Here is a 23,251-nt window from a genome sequence, read left to right as displayed (position 1 = left end):
CGCTTCACTAATTGAGCCACCCAGGTGCCCCACACTATAACAGTTTTATGTACAATTACCTTCTTTGTAAAAAATCTGACTTATAAGATGACTTTAAGATGAAAAGTAAAAAGTAATTTCAGTTTAGAACCAGTGTGTTTATTTTAGCAAACATAGATACGTGTTAATATTCCATCACAGCAAATCACAAAATTATTTATTCCCAGTGACCCAGATGCTAACTAGACTTAAATTTGATTAACATCAGTAATATACAATTTTAAAATTATCTCTTGCAGTCTTTTTTAGTATCAGAAATTAGATACAATCTGACTACAAAACCATGCACATTTTGGATTTTATATACACATGTACTTGTACACATAAATGCATACATAATGTTTAATTTAATTTGAAGAAAACAGGTGATCTATTACTAATTGACATAAATAATGGATTGAAATTCTTATTTAATCAAAGAATTCCTATTTTATAGAATAAGTAGAAAATAATGGAAACAGAACAATAGTTGTTAGTCTTTTCCTTAGAAATAATTACCGTTATCCTCTTCATGCTAAAATTTTTCATTTTTTTTGCTGGATGTATTTTTTTTTAAATAGGAGTTTTATTGTTTTAACACTGCCTTTTTAATTTAATTTTAAATCATCCTGTCATACCTATAAATGTTCATGTATAGCATAATTTTAAAGGCTTGAATAATATTCTAGTATATGGATGAATCCCAATTTTCTGTGTTTAGACATGTAGGTTATTATTTTTTTTTTTTTTCACATAAAGAAGTATGTTTATCCAGCTGTCTTCCATGAACTCAGTTTTTAGCTAGACTATCACAGGTGGGGCAGAGTAACGCGCAGACGCACGTGGCCGGAGGCGGGCTAGGAGAAGGCCGGGATGAAGTACTGCAGGGACACGTCTTCATGGAGCAAATCAAAATGGACAAGCTTGTTGCTGACAATGTTGTACACGGCCTGCGTGGGGTTCACTTGCTGCCCAGCAAGGAACTGCAGGAGCTTCCGGATGTCTGTGCGCACTTCAGCCATCTGCGCTGGGTCTCGATCCTGGGAGGCGTCCTCCGAGGCCAATGGAGGGTTCCCCAGGTCTTTAAAGTGAGTTGTAACACACACTAGTTCTGTTTCTATTTTCAAGTTCAAGTCTCCACTTAGGTTTGCTTTGATAATAAGGTGATTGCTGAGGTTCCTCATTTTCTCCACGACGCTCTTCATCGTCTTCAAGACGGAAGATAAACGCTGATGTCGGAGTCCGGGACTGTAGGTTCTTGCAAATCCTTCCACAATTTTCTAGGAATAACCTTAACGGGTTATTCGTGTGTCGTGTGTCACAATGCGGCTATTGCGCGACACAGACAACAGCTCTATGGACACGGTGAGGCAGGGGAAGTGTTTGTTCGTCAGCTTGACCTTCAGGGCTCTGGCATTCTGGGCCGTCTTCAAGGCCCGAGACACATTTTCCGAGGTCAGCTCTAGGTAGATGGCGTTGTTTTCTACATAGACACCCTCCATCTGGAATTCACTGAAGAAGTTCTCGCGTGAAGTGGTTCAGACACGCCACGTCCACGATCTTGGCCCGAAACTTCATGGGACGCGGGCCCTCGCGGGGCGTCCGTGGAGGTCACTCGGGTCCCCTCCTCAGCTTCCCGCCGGAAACGCCCGACATGTAGGTTATTTTGAAAAATTATTGTACATTTTTTATAAATATCCATGCCCATATTATCTTTACAACAAATCTTTAGAATTGGACTTGCTATGTTAAAAACTTAGGCACATTTTCAAAACTATATATTTCTATCTTCCCTCTTTTCATGACTCCTTTTACTTTACCTCTCTGTACCATTTTATATTCCACCCGCTATTGACTCCTTTTCCTTTTATTAACTTGTTCATTCAAAAAATATTTATTGAGTTCCTATTAAGTGCTGTAGTGCTGTCTACTGCCTTTTTTTTTTTTCCTTAAGATTTTATTTATTTATTTTAGAGAGAGGGAACATCCATGAACAGGGAGGAGCAGAGAGGGAGGGAGAGGGAGAGAGAGACAGTCTCCAGCAGACTCCATGCTGAATGCAGAGCCTGACAACGGGGCTTGATCCTAGCACCCTGAGATCATAACACGAGCCAAAATTGAGTTGGATGCTTAATGGACTGAGCTACCCAGGAGCCCCTATCTACTGTTTTCTTGGGGATTCTGTGACTTTGTTCTCTTTTTATTTTGGGATTCTCTTTTCTCCTTTGTTTTCGCTGATTCTTTGTCCTCTTCCTCTATTTACCCTTTCAGTTAAATTCTCTTCTGGTGTATGTCTTCAGTACATTGACCTTTTTTCCTCTGCAGTGGCTTCAGTTATCCCTTCTTTACTGACTATAATCCTGTATCTACATATCACTCCCTAAGCTTTCCCTTGATCATATGTCCAGATTTATTGAACGTTAGGTGTGCATAACATGCAAGGTCAGCCTATCCCAAAATTATATTCTATACTTACAGAAGTCCAAACTAACTTCTAGCTTCAGGAGATCCCACAGCACTTTCTGAAATAGAGATGAATTTGGTACCTAGAGCAAGTGATTAGGCTCTTTACAGCCTCTGCCCACATAAGTTTATCAGCAAACTGACTCTATTCCCCTTTACTCCTCTCCAGATATTGTTGTATATGCATCAGAAACTTTAATCTCCAGATTTGAAGGTATAGTTATTGTGTGTGTAATCCATGTCCCATTCCTGGTGTTGGTCAACAAGTAGGGAATTAGGCATTGCATTTCTGCTAGCTAATTTTTATGTGGTGATCAGAAGCAAATCTTTTGTGTTGGATTTTTTATTGTTTGTGTATATCTTAGCCAATGCATTTGATTTTAGAGTTAATGAGTAACTTATGGAATTTATCATACTGCATACATTGTGTTAGTAGAAATGAAATGAGTTGATTCAAAGGCAGAAATCCTAGGAAAAAGTGGTAGGATAGAGAGAAAGGGCTTGTGACTTCAGGCACAAGGTAAACAGAGAACATGGTTCAAATTTCTTAAAGTGGAGATGGTAGCTAAGACTAAACTTCACAGAACCATTCTAGATACGTTGGACAGTGCCCACTTGGTCATATTAATGATGTAATATTTGAAAGTGACATACTACAAAGTATGTAGTAATTAAGAACACAGAATTATTCATGTGGTGAGACTTGATTTGGATTATTAGCAAATTCCTGGAGGAATCTGTCCTGTTCAAGATACATTTGAAAACAAGTGAAAGGATTAGTCTTACCACCCTGAGATCATGACCTGAGACGAAATCAAGAGTCAGATGCTTAAGTGACTGAGCCACACAGGGCCGCCACAGTACATTGTTATCTATTAAGAACAGTGACTAATTTGATTCTTAATGTTTAGCACAAAATCTTGTGTGTCTTAGAAGTCAGGTGACCTGATTAACAAACAGTCTTTGCCTTGACGTTCTGAGTATACTTTGATTTTTTTCTCCCTCCCCGATAAGAATAGCTCCATTTTTGTAGGTAAGTAATGTGGGTTTCCTGTTGTTAAGCCTAAATCCTTTCCCAGGAGGAATTTTGTTTCAGGTTTCTTATATAAGCACGATAAGGTCATTTGGGATGACAAATTGGCATTTAAATCTTTTTTTTTAACCCAAAACATTTTTCTGTATGACAAAAATTAAATCATACTGAGTTTCATTACATTAGAGATAAAATTTAATAAGGTAAAAAGTTAAAAAAACAATTTAGAACTTAGAAAACAAATATATTTGTTTTTATTTTATCTGTTTGAGCAAAAGTGAAGGACTAAGGGTCCAGATTCTGTGTGACTTAAATTTACTTTGCACTTGAAGCACAGAATCTATATTTATCTTTCTTGGCAGAGCAGCTTGAAAAGATATTAGTTCATGGTCTCTGTCACATCTACCAAACACTATTTTTTATTTATTTTTATTAAAGTAATAAAGGTATAGGGTGCCTGGTTGGCTCAGTCAGTTAGATTTCTGCCTTCAGCTCAGGTCATGATCTTGGGATCCTGAGATTGAGTCTCCCATCAGGCTCTCTCTTCCTCCCCCTTGCTCATTCCCTCTCTCTAGTGGATGAATAGAATCTTTAAATAAAATAAAGTAGTAAAGGTATACAGTTTAAAAAGCCAAATAGTGTGGGGAAAGCATTTAAGAATGATGAGTAATCCTCTCCCCATCCATCTCTACTCCCAAGTCCAGTCCTTAGAGGTTGTCACTTTTGACTCCTTGAATTGGTTTTTCCTGTCATTTATCTCCAGATTTTTGAGTAACATGTTTATACTATGTTTTGACTTTTAAAGATTTTATTTATTTATTTGTCAGAGAGCACAAGCAGGCAGAGTGGCAGGCAGAGGCAGAGAGAGAAGCAGGCTTGCTGCTGAGCGAGGAGCCAGGTGTAGGCCTGGGATCATGACCTGGGCCAAAGTCAGTGGCTTAACCGACTGAACCATCAAGCAGTCTCTATGTTTTGATTTTTAAACTTTAGATTTTATCTTGTCTTTAGAGATTTAGAAGCTTAGGATTTAGATGTCCTCTGCTCTCACTCTCTCCCTGCTCTATAGTTTTATCACAAACCTGATTAAGTCACTATTAAAAGCTTACATTTTTATGTTGGTATAAATATCATTTCTTTATGGGCCAAGTAGTATACTATAACTATATTTCATTTTTACTAGTACTTTATTTTTCCTGAAGTTAATAATTACATGATTTTACACTTGCTTCATTTTTTATATATCTACTAATGTATGCCTAGACTATCATTAAAAAATATACTCCTGCCTCTATCACAGCACAGCCTACTACTTACATAGTTCTCATTATGTCCTCGGTACTGATACTGGTTTCACATTTAAACACTTAATTTCGGAACAGCCCTGTGAAATAGGTACTCTTATCTCCCATTTTTACAAATGACTCAACTGAGCTATAGAAAAGTTAAGCCATTTGCTTAAGGTGACACAGCAAGTAATTAGTGAAGCTGGTATTGAACCCAGATAGTCTGGTTCCAGAGAATGTAATACCTCACCCATACATAGTAGTGCTTTATAACATAAGTGTCAAGATGCCGTACAGTGCCGTACAATAATGACTGCCGTACAGTCATTATTTTCCAGTTACGTTTTTATAGTCCCAAAGTTTTCACATTCTTGAGGGCAGGGACCATGTCCTGTTCATGTTTGTGGAAACATACAATTAGCTAAAGGACATCAGGTAACAATATATCAGCTTTTTTCCTTGTATCACATCCCTTTGCTTCATTTGTACTGGAGGATCTTTTAGCCCTATGTGTCAGCCCTCTGGGATTTCCCTTCATCATTCAGGGGACCGCTTTTAATTTCTCTTCTGAGCTGGATCCTCTTTTACATAGGATCCAATTTCCTGTTTCTTAGTTTACTCCTTGTTTTGATGGAGGCATTTTCTTAGTAAGAAAGGAGGATGGTGTGGAAGTTTTTCAAGACTGGTAAGGGATGAAAACTTCCACAATATAACTGGATGAGTTTATAAAACAAATGGGTAGTTGTAAATGATTGAGTGAGCTGGAAAAACTAAAACCCAAGGTGACAAGGGGAGGCCCAGAAGCAACTTTTTGTGTCACAACATTTTAGAAGTATTAGGAATCAGAGGAACCAAAGTGGATATAGATGGAAGTAGAGCAATAGGTGAAAGTCCGAGACTTTCAATAGTAGTATTGAAATTAAAAGATCCAGATATGCCCTCACATTCCTTCTGCTCCTACCCCATTCTTTCCCTCTTTTAGCAGAACACTGGAGAGCACTGAAGGTTAACCTTCTGGAAATCATGAGTCAGAGGCAGTTAGTGTGGCTGAGAGAAAAGGGTGTTGGTGCTGAAAAGGGTTAACTGTTACTCTCCGCCAGTTCAAGAGCTATTATTCTACTATTCCTTTCTTATTCCAGTTGCCTCTATTCTATTATTCCTCTGCTCCCCAAATTTATTTTTCTTAACATTAATAAGACATCTTTTTTCCATTTGCTTACTTTTCCCTATATCTAGTGGTAATATATCTCGAGATGTTTCTGTAAAATATAACAATGTCAAGTATTTACAGCATTGCTTACTGTGTGCCAGGTATGATTCTAAGCCCTTTAAATATTTCGTCATTTAAAACCTCAGAGCGTTAAAGCTCCAAACAACAGTGATAGCAGTAAACGCTCTTCACTTGTGCAAAATAATTTCCCTCCCACAAACAAAAATGCCCTCACTGTCTTCCCTGACAGGGAGATCTGGAGTCTTTTCAATGTTAGCCTAAATCTCTAGGTGATTTTCATTCTTTGTTTGTTCAATTACAGTCACTTATTCATATCCTTTCGCCTATAGACTAAATGACAAATCAACATCCTTTGTAAAATAGGAGGTAAACGAAATCAAGAACAGGATATTGGTTAATACCTAAGTGTTTGCTTAAACCAGAGCAAGGTTGAAAATATGGTTAACTACTATAATCCTCATCTCTACAAGTGGATATAAGGCTCTGGTTGATATTTATAACTTCTTTACCCAATTACTTCATTCTGTTTCCCCTTGATACCCAACCAACCCCAGCTGCTTAGGATTTTTAATATAGTAGGGCATTCCAGAGCTTCCTTGTGGTTCTTGAACCCTTAGTGGTATTATCTGTATGGAGCTGCATTAGTCTAACTTAACTTTTATTACTAGGTATGGCAATTAGGTAGTACAGAGTATTCACTGCCCACTACACTTGACTTTCCTATGTCTCTATTGGACAGTAGTGGAGTTTGTTTGTTTATTTTTATGATGATGGTCAATCCCTCTAGCCTACAAAGTTACTTTATTTTGCTTATTGGCCCAGGGTTTTGAGGAGCCTCAGAAGATTAGAGGAATTTTGTGGTAGAAGTATAGAAGTATTCTTTTTTGGAATAATATCTGAAAACTACAGTGCTCCACCCCCATGCTGTATCCTACAGAGTTGAGGGGTGAGAAAATGATAATTTCTGTGATCATTTCTATGTCTACCCCTTAGCTCCTAGACCCATATTATAGTTCTGAGAGAAACAGCACCATATATTGGTTGGTAGTTCAGAGTATCTTGTAGGACAGCACTTCAGTATTATAAGGTATTATGTTCTAGTTGAGGCCATACTGAGTTTTCAGTGTGCCATTCCACCACTATCCAAGATGAGATACTTAAGGGAGGGAAGGGTACATTATAAAAGTAGTGAATATTGTGGATGTTTGCTCAATGCTCCTTTTGTTATTAAATTAGTTTCTTGGTCAGAAGTCATGTTTAGGAATACCATGACTTTCAGTAAGGTGTCAGTAAGTTGGTGAGATCATATTTGGTAGAGAACCATGGTGGTGATGGATGTCAAATTTCATATGAGGTGTAAGAAGACATTTAATGTAATTAACCTGCCACAAGGTAGCTGGTTGATCTCTCTAGATTATGTGCTACATTTTGGGTCCAGTGTTGGTCTCCCTCTACTGCAATTTGGGCACTCAGTGGAACCTAGCTAGATCGTCATGATGAGAGAATACATGTCATTCAAATCATGGATAATTCCCTATGTAGGTTTATCTGTTGTTCTAAATTAAGTCATGACATTTATAAAACAATACTTTTGACCAAGAAACTAACAACAAAAGAAGCACTGAGCAAACATCCACAATATTCACTAGTTTTATAATGTACCCTTCCCTTCCCGAAGTAGCTAATCCTAGATAGTGGTGGAATGGCATGTTGAAAACTTAGTATGGCATCATGTGGGAAGGACATGGTACCTTGCAATACTGAAGTGCTGTCTTACAGGGTACTCTGAACCACCAGCCAATATATGGTGGTTTTTTTTTTTTTAGGCATTGAGCATTATATTATTTTCTAAAACAAAGTTTTATATGCGTATAACTCCACCACCAAGTGCAAGTTGTATTTATAAGAAGATTAAACTGGCCCTGAGAACATAAGTATTGTATGAATATGTGGTGCACACATTCATGACACTACCTATGAGTCCTGGGAAGCTTTCTCTAACTAGATGACCAGGGAGGATGAAAAAACTAAATTGGGTACTGCATATGTTACTACCTGCTAGAATTGGGCTACTATAGTTTAATAGCTTTTCAGGGGAAAAATTTTGAAGTAGCAGATCTGCTTATTTATTTTGTCTAGGAGATTTGACTTCAGATATTGATTTATAAACTTACAGAACATGCCTAATGGCTGTCCTGGATTGTCAGGGACTCAGGTAAAAAATAAAAAAAAAAGATTGGAAGATTGGTTTAAGAAGATTGAAGTTGAAGAAATAGAAGTTGTATATAGATGGTAGATGGTCTTCTGAGAATATAACCAGACTAAGGTATTTTTTACTCATGTCAATGCCCTTGAAGGGGATCTCTCCTTCTATAAAGGAGGTGAAATAATTCCTTTTGTTGATGGGTCAGCCTCTTGTCATAGCTACCCTAGTGCTTACTCAAATGGGCGTATGAACCAGTAGCCATGATGGATGGGGCTGGAGATTATGTTCATCAAACAAGAATATTTATTTAAAAAAGAGAACATGGATTTACTTTGAAATCATGGGAGACCTTGTGTAAATCTTGTATTGCCTGTTGCCAGAAGCTTTATGTAGTATCTTAACAACCATTAAGACTTTGACCAACACTGAATGCTAGACTAAATGCTCAAGTGATAGATTTTCCTGACTTGGAGGTTGCCTGAGTTTTAGATCTTATTTTAGCCTTTGGGTCATATAAAGTTGATAGGTAAGGGTTACTTGATAAGTAGTTCAGAGTAGCACACTCAAATGTCGTAGATATTGCTTCCAAAATTCAGAGGCTAAAATCATGCATTATGTTACTTTCTTGGTGGTAAATAATATAAAATTTAATAATACGCTGTGCACATTGTGTGTGATCTAGGCCATATGAACTCAAACTTCATGGAGTTGGCACACCTCTCAATGTGTTTTATATTTTTAATGGCTTTTTAATTTTCTAATGTTTTATTTAAATTATGTTTAGTTAACATACAGTACCATGCTGGTTTCTTTGTGTACGGTGTAAGAGAATGGTCAAGTTTCATTCCTCTACATATAGCTGCCCAGTTTTCCCAGCACCATTTATTGAAGAGACTGTCTTTTTTCCACTGTATATTTTTTCCTGTTTTGTCAAAGATTAATTGACCATAGAGTTGAGGGTCTATATCTGGGCTCTCTACTCTGTTCCACTGGTCTATGTGTCTGTTTTTATGCCAGTACCATGCTGTCTTGGTGATCACGGATTTGTAGTAAGGCTTGAAATCAGGTAACGTGATGCCCCCAGTTTTATTTTTGTTTTTCAACATTTCCTTAGCGATTTGGGGTCTCTTCTGATTCCATACAAATTTTAGGATTATTTGCTCTAGCTCTTTGAAAAATACTGGCAGAATTTTTTCGGAATGGCATTAAAAGTATAGATTGCTCTAGGCAGTATAGACATTTTAACAATGTTTATTCTTCCGATTCAAGAGCATGGAATGGTCTTCGATCCTTTTGTGTCTTCTTCAGTTTCTGTCATGAGTGTTCTGTAGTTCCTCGAGTAGAGATCCTTTACCTCTTTGGTTAGGTTTATTCCAAGGTATTTTATGTTTCTTGGTGCTGTAGTAAATGGAATCAGTTCTCTAATTTCCCTTTCTGTATTTTCATTATTAGTGTATAAGAAAGCCACTGATTTCTGTACATTGATTTTGTATCCTGCCACATTACTGAATTGCTGTATGAGTTCTAGTAGTTTAGGGGTGGAGTCTTTTGGGTTTTCCATATAAAGTATCATGTCATCTGCGAAGAGAGAGAGTTTGACTTCTTCATTGCCAATTTGGATACCTTTTATTTCTCTTTGTTGTCTGATTGCTGTTGCTAGGACTTCTAATACTATGTTGAACAAGAGTGGTGGGAGTGGGCATCCCTGTAGTGTTCCTGATCTCAACGGGAAGGCTGTGAGCTTTTTCCCATTAAGGATGATATTTGCTGTGGGTCTTTCATAGATCGATTATATGAAGTTCAGGAATGTAGCCTCTATCCCTATACTTTGAAGCATTTTAATCAGGAACGGATACTGGATTTTGTCAAATGCTTTTTCTGCATCAGTTGAGAGGACCATGTGGTTCTTCTCTCTTTTCTTGTTGATTTGTTCTGTCACATTGATTGATTTGCGAATGTTGAACCATCCTTGTAATCAAGGGATGAATCCCACCTGGTCATGGTGGATAATCTTTTTAATGTGCTGTTGGAACCTGTTTGCTAGGATCTTGTTGAGAATCTTAGCATCCATATTCATCAGGGATATTGGTCTGAAATTCTCCTTTTTGTTGGGGTCTTTCCCTGGTTTGGGGATCAGGGTAATGTTGGCTTCATAAAAAGAGTCTGTAAGTTTTCCTTGTGCTTCAATTTTTTGAAACAGCTTCAGGAGAATAGTTGTTATTTCTTCTTTGAAAGTTTGGTAGAGTTCCCCAGGGAATTCGTCAGGTCCTGGGCTCTTGTTTTTTGGGAGGTTTTTGATCACTGCTTCAATCTTGTTACTAGATATCGGTCTATTCAGGTTGTCAATTTCTTCCTGGTTCAGTTTTGGGAGTTTATAGTTTTACAGGAATGCATCCATTTCATCTAGGTTGCTTAACTTATTGGCATATAAATGTTGATAGTAACTTATGATGATTTTCTACTTCTATGATTTTCTACTTCCTTGGTGTTACTTGTGATCTCTCCCTTTTCATTCATAATTTTATTAATTTCAGCTTTCTCTCTTTTCTTTTGGATTAGTGTGGCCAATGGTTTATCGATATTATTGATTCTTTCAAAAAAATAGCTTCTAGTTTCATTGATACATTCTACTGTATCTCTAGTTTCTATCTCATTGATCTCTGCTCTAATCTTGATTATCTCCCTTCTTATGTGTGTAGTTGGTTTGATTTGTTGTTGATTCTCCAGTTCTTTAACTTGTAGAGACAGCTGGTGTATTCTGGATTTTTCAATTTTTGAGGAAGGCTTTCCCACTTAGGACCACCTATGCTGTATCCCATAGGTTTTGGACAGAAGTGTCTTCATTCCCATTGGTTTCCATGAATTGTTTAAGTTCTTCTTTGATCTTCTGGTTGATCAAGCATTCTTAAGCAAGGTAGTCTTTAGCTTCCAGGTGTTTGAGTTCCTTTGAAACTTTTCCTTCTGGTTGAGCTCCAGTTTCAAAGCATTGTGATCTGAGAATATGCAGGGAATAATCTCAGTCTTTTGGTATCGGTTGAGTCCTGATTTGTCACCTAGTATGTGGTCTATTCTGGAGAAGGTTCCATGTACACTTGAGAAGAATGAGTATTCTGTTGTTTCAGGGTGGAATGTTCTGTATATATCTATGAGGTCCATCCAATGTGTCATTCAATGCTCTTGTTTCTTTATTGATTTTCTGCTTGGATGATCTGTCTATTACTGAGAGAGGCGTGTTAAGATCTCCTACTATTAATGTATTCATATCAATATGACTCTTTATCTTGATTAACAGTTTTCTTATGTAATTGGCTGCTCCCATATTGGGGGCATAGATACTTACAATTGTTAGATCATCTTGGTGGATAGTCCCTTTAAGAATTATATAGTGTCCTTCTGTATCTCTGACTACAGTCTTTAGTTTAAAATCTAATTTATCTGATATGAGAATCGCTACCCCAGCCTTCTTGTGAGGCCCATTGGCATGAAAGATGCTTCTCCATCCCTTCACTTTCAGTCTGGGTGTATCCTTAGGTTCGAAATGGGTCTCTTGTAGACACCATATGGATGGGTCCTGTCGTTTTATCCAGTCTGCAACCCTTTGTCGTTTTATGGGCGCATTTAGGCCATTCACATTGAGAGTGATTATTGACAGATACATTTTTATTGACATCGTGTTACCTTTGAAGTCTTTCTTTCTGTAGATTGTCTCTATATTTCTGTTCAATGATATTCTTGGGATTTTTCCTCTTTTATAGAACCTCCCTTAATATTTCCTGCAGTGTCAGCTTGGTGGTCACGTACTCTTTTAAGCCTTGCCGGTCTTGGAAACTCTATCTCTCCATCCATTTTGAATGTCAGACTTGCTGGATAAAGTATTCTTGGCTGCATGTTCTTCTCATTTAGTGCCCTGAATATATCTTGCCAGCCCTTTCTGGCTTGCTAGGTTTCTGTGGACAGGTCTGACGTTATTCTGATGGGATTTCCTCTGTATGTAAGGAGCTTCTTTGTTCTAGCTGATTTCAAGAGGGCCTGCCTACAATTATAATTCCTCATTCTTACTATCAAGTGTCGTACATGAACGCTGGTTCCATTCGTGAGATTGGGAAAATTTTCATGAACAACTTGTTCCACTATATCTTCTAGACTTCTTTCTTTCTCCTCCCCTTCAGGGATTCCAATAATTCTGATGTTGGAACGTTTCATGGCATTATTTATTTCCCTGATTCTGTTTTTGTGGCTTGTCTCTTTTAGAGAATTTAGATTAGATTGGAACTCATTAAGAGCATTTTGAACATCATCCCTGGTGGCTTTCAGTTCTGCCCTAACATTGTGAATATCATCCCTGGTGGCTTTCACTTCTGCCCTAATCAATTCCATTTGGTCATCCATGGCTTTCTCCAACCTAGCTATTGCCTGGATAATTATTAGTCTGAATTCCCTTTCCGACATATTATCTGTATCGATAGCCATTAGCTCTGTTGTAGAATGCCCATCCTCTGTATTTTTCTTCTTTTGGGCATTCCTTCTTCTAGTCATTTTGGTGAGAGATGACTGAACGGATGTAGCTGGATGTATTGACAGTGGTGCAGTCAAGGTGCACCCTGGAACGCTTCTGAGCAATCAGGATTCCCCACCCAAACGAGAGAAAAAAGTAAGAAAAAAGAAAACAAGAGAGAGAGAGAGAGAGACAGGAAAAAAGGGAAGATAAAAGAGAAGGTTCAGCCCAAATGGGCCCCAAAGTAAGATTTATGAAGTATACGAACAAAAAAGACAAACAAAAAGACTGATAAAAGTATATGACAAGAGAAAAAAAAAAATACATATATAAAAGCAAAGCAAAACAAAACAAAAAAAGAACCATGTCAAAAAGACCCCAAATATAAGATTTATATACTATCAGGACAAACACAAATACACAGAAACACTGGTGGAAGAAAAAGATGGGAGAGTCGTTATAAATTCTCAGTGTGGGCAAGGAAGGTCATTTTGATTCTTCCTGGATGTATCTTGATATCTTTGTTAAAGGACTCAGCTTTCCTAAAATAAAGGAGTATTAAAAATTGGTTTACCTATAGGGGTAGCCTTGATTGGGGAAAGGGTATTACCTTGAAGTTTAACTCTATATGAATATTAAAAAAGAAAAATAAAATAATAAACTAAACTAAAATAAAATTTAAAAGACTTAAAAACTAGAAAAGCAAAAGAAAAACACAGGTATATGTATCAAAAAGTTCAGGTTAAAAGGTTATTATGGAATTTGATGTACTGGACATCTCACTGTGATCGTAAATAGGTAAAAAAATTATCTATATAAAAATTAAAAATAGTGAACCAGAATAGTGGGAATGAATTAAAAATAAAAGTTGTATCTATGAATTAGTGGTGGTGGTTCTCTTGTCGTCTCCCCCCACCCCCGTAGGCTTTCTCGGGAGGGGCCTGCCACGTGGGTTTTCAGGCAGTGTTTCCTGAGTTAAGTCCTTCTGCCCCCCCCCAATGGGGTAGGCTCTGAGGAAACCAGTTTTTCAGGCTTTTGTTCTCTGGAGGTTTTTATGTTTGTTTGTTTGTTTTCTCTCGCCTTGACAGCTTTTGATGGTTTTTGGAGGTTTAGAGGAAAGCAAACTGCACCCAGACCTGCCTCTCAGAGAGAAGCCTCATTCTGTTCCCCTCTGGGTGCTCCAGAGCACATAAGTTCCCCCTCAGCCGCTGTCAGAGCACGTTTCGAGTTGCGGTCCCTGGGGACACAGGAACTCCTGCTTGTACCCAAAACCACGAGAGCAGCGGCTGTCTGGGCAGCTCTAGACCGCCGGAGAGGTTCCAGGCAGCGATCACACACAGATTTTCCCGCTGGCCTGGGCTGGGAGTGCCTAGATTTCCCGGGTCTGAGAGCGCCGGCGTGGCGCCTGCATGCACCTCTCTTAGGGGGAGGTGTTTCGCGACTGAGGCTCTGATAGCACAGCACTGTGCATGCGTGGGGAGTGCAAAAAGGCTGTGTTTCTGCCAGCTGGCGAGGCTCCCAGCCCCTCATGGGGGCTGAACCCCACGTACTCTCAGATGCACTCACGGCTCAGGGACCAAGACCTGGTTTCTTCACCACACTCTCTCTTGCTCAGCGCCAGCGGTCGCTGTCCTGGGTCTGGGGACTTAAGCCCCTGTCCCTAACCGCCCTCATTCCCACAATTTCTCCCCGCGATCCTTTTCCTCTTTTTGAGCGCTTTCAACCAGACTCCAAGTTAATGCTGGTCCCCAGTTTCAGGGCACTCTCGTATTGGGGTATTACTTTCCAATGGGTTGCTTCTGGTGGCTCCCTCCCCCTTTTCTTCATTTTCCGATATCTGTCCGATGTTCCTACTCCACTTTACCTGCCACTGGCGTCTTCTGCCCCCGTAGAGATCCAAACATGTATAATTCTGATCTCAGGCTGATTTCATGGGTGATCGGAGTTCTTTGGTAGGTAATCAGTCACTTTAGGGTACAGGTTGAAACAGCACCTCCTTCTACTTCCCCGCCATCTTGTCTGCCCTCTAGCACACCTATGTTTTAATAAAACATCTAGAGTACCATCTACTTCCTTCCCACTGAGAGAGGTCCAGTTAACATTATATCAGTGGTTTTTCTGATGACCTGATGGATGGTAGGACAATCAAGGACATCTTGGACTAAATTTTGATAAAATGATATAGTTGTATTACTGCTATCCATGTCGGTGAAAGCAGATTGCTTCTGGTGTTCACATTAGACAAATCAGCATTATCTTATCATTTGTAGAAGGTTTGTTATTTCATTCTTGTAAAGAAACTTTATCTTGGTGTCTTTTGTTACATATAATGAACACACACTAAGGGTTAGTGAAACAAAAGAACATTGGGCAGATTGAACAGTGCTTCCAATTTCTGATGTATATGGAAAGTTTCACTTTCACTGAGGCTCATAGTCAATATTTAGTATTTCAGAGTATTTTGATCTCAGCAATAAAAACACGGTTGGCTTTCCATGGTTATGAGAAGATTGGGAAAATCCTGAGACTCTCTATCAATATTTTATATAGATTTTTTTTTCCAAATGCAGTTTGTAAATTGTAGCTATTTTATTTGAGTAATGTATTTTAGGGATGTCTCTATTTCTTCACAGAAAATTTAATTCAGTTATTATATCTTCTCTTCCCTGTGGCAGTAGGATTTCAGTGGATTATTTGTCTAGAGATAGTGCTTATGTGCAGCATTAAATGTCTAGTAGAGATAGGGATTTAGCCTTCAGTGCGTGAGATGAGGTGAGGAAGCTGGATTATTGGATATCAGGTTATTAGATGTCATCAATAAACTTGACTCAAATGAGGTAATAGAGTTGCCTAAATATTGCCACAGGTATCCAGATGCTTTCACAGACTTACTAAAAGGGCCTGAAGCCCTCACCACCTTAGTCATTTGTCATGCTTCCAAAAGCTTGGCTATGGACGAATTCTTTTATATCTTCACCACCTTCAAACAGCAACCTCATAGCCCCTTTCTTGCTAGACTGTGTGGGCTCATAGGAGCCATAAGACTATAATAGCATGGGTAATATTGCTTAGCATTAAATGAAATTGGGAATAAAGGAACATTTAAGGTCTTTGACTATTGTCTGTCTTTTGATGTACAGAAACTTATTTCAATAAAAGTAACCTAATAGTGCCTAACTTAAGTTTTATGTCTGGGGTAGGAAAACTTGATCCACTTACAACTGTATCCTGAGAGACAGACATGTATATAAATATATATACTGTTCTGAAATTTGCCCATGGTACTTAGTGTTGATGTTTTTATATCAGTTGTTTATTTTATTTTGTTTTATTTTATTTTTAAAGATTTTATTTATTTATTTGACAGACAGAGATCACAAGTAGGCAGAGAGGCAGACAGAGAGAGAGGAGGGGAAGCAGGCTCCCTGCTGAGCAGAGAGCCCAATGTGGGGCTCGATCCCAGGACCCTGGGATCATGACCTGAGATGAAGGCAGAGGCTTTAACCCACTGAGCCACCCAGGCGCCCCTTTATATAAGTTATTACTTTAAATTATTTTCAGTACTTTTTCTCTGTTCATAAAAAAACTGGAAATATACCACTAAAACTTTATCCAGTTTACCTATGAATTTGGATTTACCTTGACTAATTGCTGACTTTATTGGAATGCTTCTGGATATAACCAGCTTGTTTTATATGTGAAATGAAGAGATTTTTTTCATAGCTTCTGGCAATGGGATTGAGACCAACAAAAATTAAACTTGACAGTTTGTTTATACCTATACATATTTACAGTTTGAGACATGTTTTCCTGATCATTCTTCTAGGTTAGTGGACGTAAAATAATCAATACACTATTCACTTTGTACACTTAGCTTTAATATTATCATTAGGCTAAAAATATTTGTTAAATTCATGTCTATACATTTTTTTTTAGATTTCATTATTTATTTGACAGATCACATGTAGGTAGAGAGGCAGGCAGAGAGAGGGAGAAGCAGGCTCCCTGTTGAGCAGAGAGCCCGATGTAGGGCTCAATTCCAGGACCCTGAGATCATAACCTGAGCCGAAGGCAAAGGCTTAACCCACTGAGCCACCCAGGCGCCTCCATGTTTATACTTCTTATGGTTCTAATGACTTACTTTTTCCATTACCCACCTAGAATAATACTTAAGTTTTTTTCTGAAATATTAAAAATATAAATATCACATAAAATGTAAACCTATAACTTAATAAATTATTGTGAAATAAATGTCCACATAATTCCCATTGAGTAAACATGTTCAAGAGAATTTATTAGCACTATGGATTTTGTTTGATCATAAGTCCCTTCATTCCCCCAACGGTAAGCACTATTCTGACTTTCATGGCTAAATTTACTTCTTTGGTTTACTTTATATTTTTTCTACATAGGCAAGTATTCCTAAACAATATATTTTAATTTTGCTGCCTTTGGAGCTTTGTATTAATGATAATGTAGACTATATATTCTATCATGTCTGACCTTTTCTGTGTAGCACTTTTTCTAAGATTAATGTGTTGCATTTATTTCAGTTAATTTATTTTCATTGCTGCATAATCCATTGTATGAACCTATTATGTTTTGTTTATATATCATCTTGTTGGTAGATATTTGGGTTATTTTCAGCTTTCCACTTTGGGCTATTATAAGCAACTCTATTACATGTGAAATGTCAGCTACATATTTATTTGTATACACACATGCATAATTTTTCATTGTGTTGCAAAACAGGTATCTCTTTCTGAATTTCCTATTGTCAGTTGGATTGGTTTCATTCTTGTATAAATAGCACATTATTTTAATTAGTATAGCTTCATAATAAATTACAATAACAGAGGAATTCTTTCCACTTCATTCTTTTTCAAAAAATGTCTTGGCTACTTTTCCTTTTTTTAATTCCATATAATTTTTTTAAAAGATTTTATTTATTAATTTTAGAGTGAGAGCACAGGAGCAAGCAAGGGAAGGGGCAAAGGGGGAGGGAAAGACTCTCAAGCAGACTCTGCCCTGAGCACAGAGCCCAGTAGTGCAGGGCTTGATCTTACAACCCTGAGATCATGACCTGAGCCAAAATCAAGAGTTGGATGCTTAACTGACTGAGCTACGTAGGTGCCCCTCCATATAAATTTTACATTCAGTCTGTCACACAAACCAGCCCACTGGGATTTTAATTATCATTGGAGTGAATTCTAGAGATAAGTAATGAGTTAATTGACATCTTTATAATACGGAGTTCTCTAATATGTAAACATGGTATATATCTCTATTTAGTTTAAGTGTTCTTTAGTTACTCTCATTAAAATGTTCTTTTTTTCCAAAGAGGTTTTCTATTTCTTTTGTGAATATAATATTTATAGGCTAATATTGTATTCCTCAGTATGTACTACAGTTTGTGGCAGTTACTACAGTCTGTGGTTAAGAACCACATTGCCAGAGTAATCTTAGATAAAATTTGTAACCTCTCTATGCTTTTATTTCATTATATGGAAATGGATAGGGTGACAAACTTCCTAACAGAGTTGTGAGACTAAATATGTTATGCCTCTCCCAAATGTAGAACATGGTAAACAACTGCTAAAAAGTCTATGAGATTTAATGTATATACAAAACATCCATCATCCTCTTTTAAAAAATTTTCTTTTAGATTATTAGTGGAGGCATTTTATTTAGGAATAATATTTAATATTCTAATCCAGATAGGTGCTATGTCTAGTGAAATTTTTTACATTATTTAGTGATATATTTTAGCTCTCTACATATAGGACTTATGCATTTCTTATTGGTATCTTCTGTATTATTATTTTTGCTATTATTAACACAGTTTCTTTTTCCATGGTAATGTTTTAATTGGTTACTACTGGTGTGTTATATACAAATTATTTTTTGTATTTTATTACTGGTCACTCATAATTTTCATATTCATATCTCTCTCTCTCTCTCTCTCTCTCTCACACACACACACACACACAATTTTTTCCTCTTGTTTCTAATTATTTTCTCCATATCAATCAAATGGGACATCATACTTTTGGTTGCTTAGATATGAATCTTGGAGTTTTCTCCTATTTGTCTATAATGTATTACCAGAAACTTTGTGGCTTGAAACAATACACATTTATTATCCCAGTTTCTGTTGAGGTACACCTTAGCTGAGTCCTCTACAGTCTCATAAAGCTACAATCAGGGTGTCAATGGGCTGTGGTCTCATGTGAAGCTCAATTAGGGAAGGTTCTGTTTTCAAACTGACACAGATTGTTGGTGGGATTTAGTTCTTCATGGTTTTAGGACCGAGAGTTTTGGACTTTTGTTGCCTAGATGCTAGAGGCCTCTGCAGGTTGTCTGTTGAAGGCCGCTCTCAATCCAGAAACCAACAGCAGTTCCTTGCTATGTATTTTTCGCCAAAATGGCTGCTTACTTCTTCAGAGCCATCAGAGGAGAGAGACTCCAGCAAGAAGGACGCAGACTCTTATGTAATATAATCATATAATCATATCTGTTCTCTCCCCTTTAAGATTCTTTGATTAGAGGCAAGTCATAGGTCCTGCCTACAATCAAGGGAATCATGAGTACAGGAGGGTAGGGACTACCCCAAGAGTGGTTACCATAGAGCTATTCTTCTGAATCACAGATTCTTTACTAACAAAACCCTATTTTAGGCCACTGTATTATTGCTATAAGCTTATTGCTATAGCTTTTTAAAATTGGTGTAGTTCTTTCAGTCCCTGCCTGATTTCAGCCTATTTTGTATACAGTAGCCAGAGTGATCCCATTTAAAACACAAATCAGATCATGTCAATTCTGTACTCACAAGGTTTCTCTTATCAGGATAAAACCATACTCCAGTGGTTTCTCATGTTGTCAAAGAAAAATATGGAGTTATTAGAGTGGGATTAGGGAGTCCCGTGTGATCTGGACCCCTAATATTATTTATTTATTTATTTATTGTTCCTAATATTATTTGATTTCATCTCCTAATACTTATCCCTTGTTTATTCCTCTTCAGCTATACTGGGCACCTCATTCCTCAAACATGCCCAACATGCTCTCACCTTAGGTCCTTTGTTCAGGCTGTTTGTTCTACCAACAGAACATTTCCCTCCTCTGGTAGCTCCATGGCTTGTTTCCTCATTTCTTACAGGTCTTTAAAGTGTGTCACCTTCTTGGTAAGGTCTTTCCTAACCACCTTATTTAAAATTACAGTTATCCATCCCTATCACCCCCTTGTTAAAACTTTTTATTCACTTTCCTGCTTTAGTTGTAACCATGCTGTGTTTTGTTTAACCCTTTGTATTGTCTTCTCCTCCTCTGGTATTCTGCATTCTATAAGGACTGGGGTTTTGGACATTTATGTTCAATGATGTATCCTAGGTGCTTTCAGTAGTGGTTGGTATTTAGTAGGTATTTAACCAATATTTCTTAGAATGAACTAAATTGAATTTTATGTCATGGAGGAGTGGTTTCCAAATAAACAGTTTTATTGTCTTCTAATAGTGAACATTATTGTCTCCTTCCAGATTATTTTTTTTTCCATCTGTTGTTTTATCTGGTTTAAACTTCTAGAAGATGTTAATAATAGGCAATTTTGCCTTCCTCATGACCTTAACGGGAATGCATTTCCTGTTTATGCTTTTAGCTGTTGCTCTGAGATTAATTTGTTTTTTAAATCAAATTAAAGAAGTAACCTTTCTTAAATTTACTTAGAATTTCTTGGAGGGCAGGGAATAGAGAGTGGATATTGAATCTTGAGTAGCTTTTAAGTATCTGGTCGGATGATTATATGGTTCTTTTCTATTACATATTGATGTTATGAATTACATCAAGAGATGTTTTAATATTAAACTGTTCTTTTCTTCCTGGAATGAACTGTACATGATCACAGTCTGCTATTCTTTTAATTCATTGCTGGACCAAATTGTTAAGTTTTACATTATTCCTGATACTTGTAAGATCTTAAAAGTTCTATATCATTTGTTAAGTTTTTATTTACTCATTCTCTAATGAGGAGAATTTGGTCTTGTGTGTATTTGCTTTCAGAGTTGCTCCAGATCACCTTGGACCATCTGATGGTACATCTAGATCCTATAGACCCCTTCTTTGGGACATAAACCAGAGGACGTTGAGGGTCAGGTTCATTTCTGGTTGACTGATTAGAGCCTAGAGAAAGCAGAAAGGCCACTAGGTCTCCCGATACCTTCATAACTTAAAGCCTTATTACTTAGTTGATCCTTCTGTTTTTCTAACAAAATATCTCTCCTCCTTTTTCTTGGAGCACCTTTGTATGTATCTCATGGTATTTATTTTTGGAGAGATGACAATTTTTTCATTATCAGTTGTTTGTAGAAGGGTCATGTTGAAGAAAAAACAGGGTCATGTTTCTAGTTAGCTAGAATTTTTCTATAGGCCCAAGTTTTGGGTGTGTGTGTGTCCCTTTTTTGTGCTGTCCCCACACATCTTACTATGGAGGTAGTCAGTTTTGTTATTAATAATTATCTCTATAACCAATAGTTAATGATTGATTTTTATGACTTCTTTTTTCACCTTCCTCCTTCCACTAAGAAACATAGTAGGACCAGGGATACTCCTTCTCCTGTCTTATGTATTCCTTTTTCACTGTTGGAAACAGAGGATAAGGTTTTCCATATATGTTATAGGCCTTGATTTTGAGGAATTTGTTGTTTTTACTCAGGAATTTATTCTTGGCAGGGTGGCAGGGGTAGGGGAGTTATTTTGCTGTGTTTTTCCTGTCATGGGCAGCCGTGACAATTTTTTTTCTTAATTTCTATCTCTCCCTTAGAAGTAGTTCTATTCTTGCTGCACGACAGCCTTCAACTCATTTTGTGGTGAAAAATTTTTACATTTTGCTATTTTCTTCTCCTCTCAATCCTTTAAGTTATTTCTAGGATGAGAAAGGGGAAATCCCAAATTAATTCTATAATCTTCAAAGTAGAACTCTGAGTCTTTTGGTTTCATTGCATTTTATCTAGCAAAAACTGTTTTTACTTTTATAAACTAAGTATGGACAATTTCCCTAAATTGATAACAGATTTTCACTTAGTTTTGTATGCATTTGGTTATTTTGCCAGATTCCTGGGGATTTACATTGAATTGCAATTTTTGACTCTTTTTAAAAAAATTTTTTTATTTAAAATCTAGTTAGTTAACATATAGTGTAGTATTGGTTTTAGGAGTAGAATTTAGTGGTTCATCAATTACACGTAATACTCAGTGCTCAACACCACCAGTGTGCTCCTTAATACCCATCACCCATTTGGCTCATCCCCTGCCCACCTCCCCTCCATCAACCCTGTTTGTTTTCTGTAGTTAAGAGTCTGTGATTTGGTTCCTCTTTTTTCCCCCCTTACTCTATGTTCATCTGTTTTATTTCTTAAATTATACATATGAGTGAGATCACATAGTGTTTGTCTTTCTCTGATGGATGTATTTTGCTTAGCACATAATACACTCTAGCTCCATCTGCATTTCTGCAAATGGCAGGAATTCATTCTTTTTGAGGGCCGAGTAATATCCATTATGTATATATATATATATATCACATCTTCTTTTATCTATTCATCAGTTGATGGACATTTGGGTTCTTTCCATAATTTGGCTATTATTGGTGATACTGCTATAAACGTCAGGGTGCATGTGCCCCTTCAAATCAGATTTTTGTATCCTTTGGTTAAATACCAAGTAGTGCAATTGCTGTGTTGTAGATTAGTTCTATTTTTAACTTTTTGAGGAACCTCCATACTGTTTTCCAGAGTGGCTGCACCAGTTTGCATTCCCACCAACAGTGTGAGAGGGTTCCCCTTTCTCCACATTTTCACCAACTGTTGTTTTCTGTCTTGCCAATTTTAGTCATTCTGACAGGTGTGAGGTGCTATCTCATGGTCGTTTTGATTTGTATTTCTCTGACGCTGAGTGGCATTTGAGCATCTTTTTATGTTGGGATCTGTATGTCTTCTTTGGAAAGAATGGATTTTTTGGGGGGGTGTTGAGTTTAATAAGTTCTTTATATATTTATATATTTTGAATACTAACCCTTTATCAGATATGCCATTTACAAATATCTTGTCCCATTCCATAGGCTGCTTTTTAGTTTTGCTGATTGTTTCCTTTTCTGTGCAGAAGCTTTTTATTTTGATGAAGTCCGAATAGTTTATTTTGTGCTTTTGTTTCCCTTACCTCCAGAGACATGTCTAGCAAGAAGTTGGTATGGCTGAGGCCAAAGGGATTGCTGCCTTTGTTTTCTAGGATTTTGATGGTTTCCTGTTTCACATTTAGGTCTTTCATCCATTTTGAATTTATTTTTGTCCATGGTGCAAGAATGTGGTCCAGTTTCATTCTTTTGGATGTGGCTATTCAATTTTCCCAACATCATTGTTGAAGACACTTTTTTCCATTAGACATTCTTTCCTGCTTTGTTGAAGATTAGTTGATTGTATACTTGTGGGTCCATTTCTGGGTTTTGTATTCTGTTCCTTTGAACTTTGTGTTT

The 23,251-nt window shown here is 37.3% G+C and overlaps 1 protein-coding gene and 1 pseudogene across 1 annotated transcript in view; one reads left to right on the top strand and one right to left on the bottom strand.

Moving 5' to 3' along the window:
• TBC1D32 (TBC1 domain family member 32) overlaps positions 1–23,251 on the top strand; it is a 238,219-nt gene that overhangs the window by 112,280 nt on the left and 102,688 nt on the right. The window contains 1 exon segment of the mRNA XM_047733941.1: positions 8,236–8,243. Within this exon segment, the coding sequence (XP_047589897.1) occupies positions 8,236–8,243 (8 nt within the window).
• On the bottom strand, positions 770–1,596 carry LOC125102605 (checkpoint protein HUS1-like; annotated as a pseudogene).

The sequence above is a fragment of the Lutra lutra genome, chromosome 6, assembly GCF_902655055.1.
Source record: "Lutra lutra chromosome 6, mLutLut1.2, whole genome shotgun sequence".
NCBI classification, from domain to species: Eukaryota; Metazoa; Chordata; class Mammalia; order Carnivora; family Mustelidae; genus Lutra; species Lutra lutra.
This window is presented reverse-complemented; position numbering and strand designations above follow the sequence as displayed.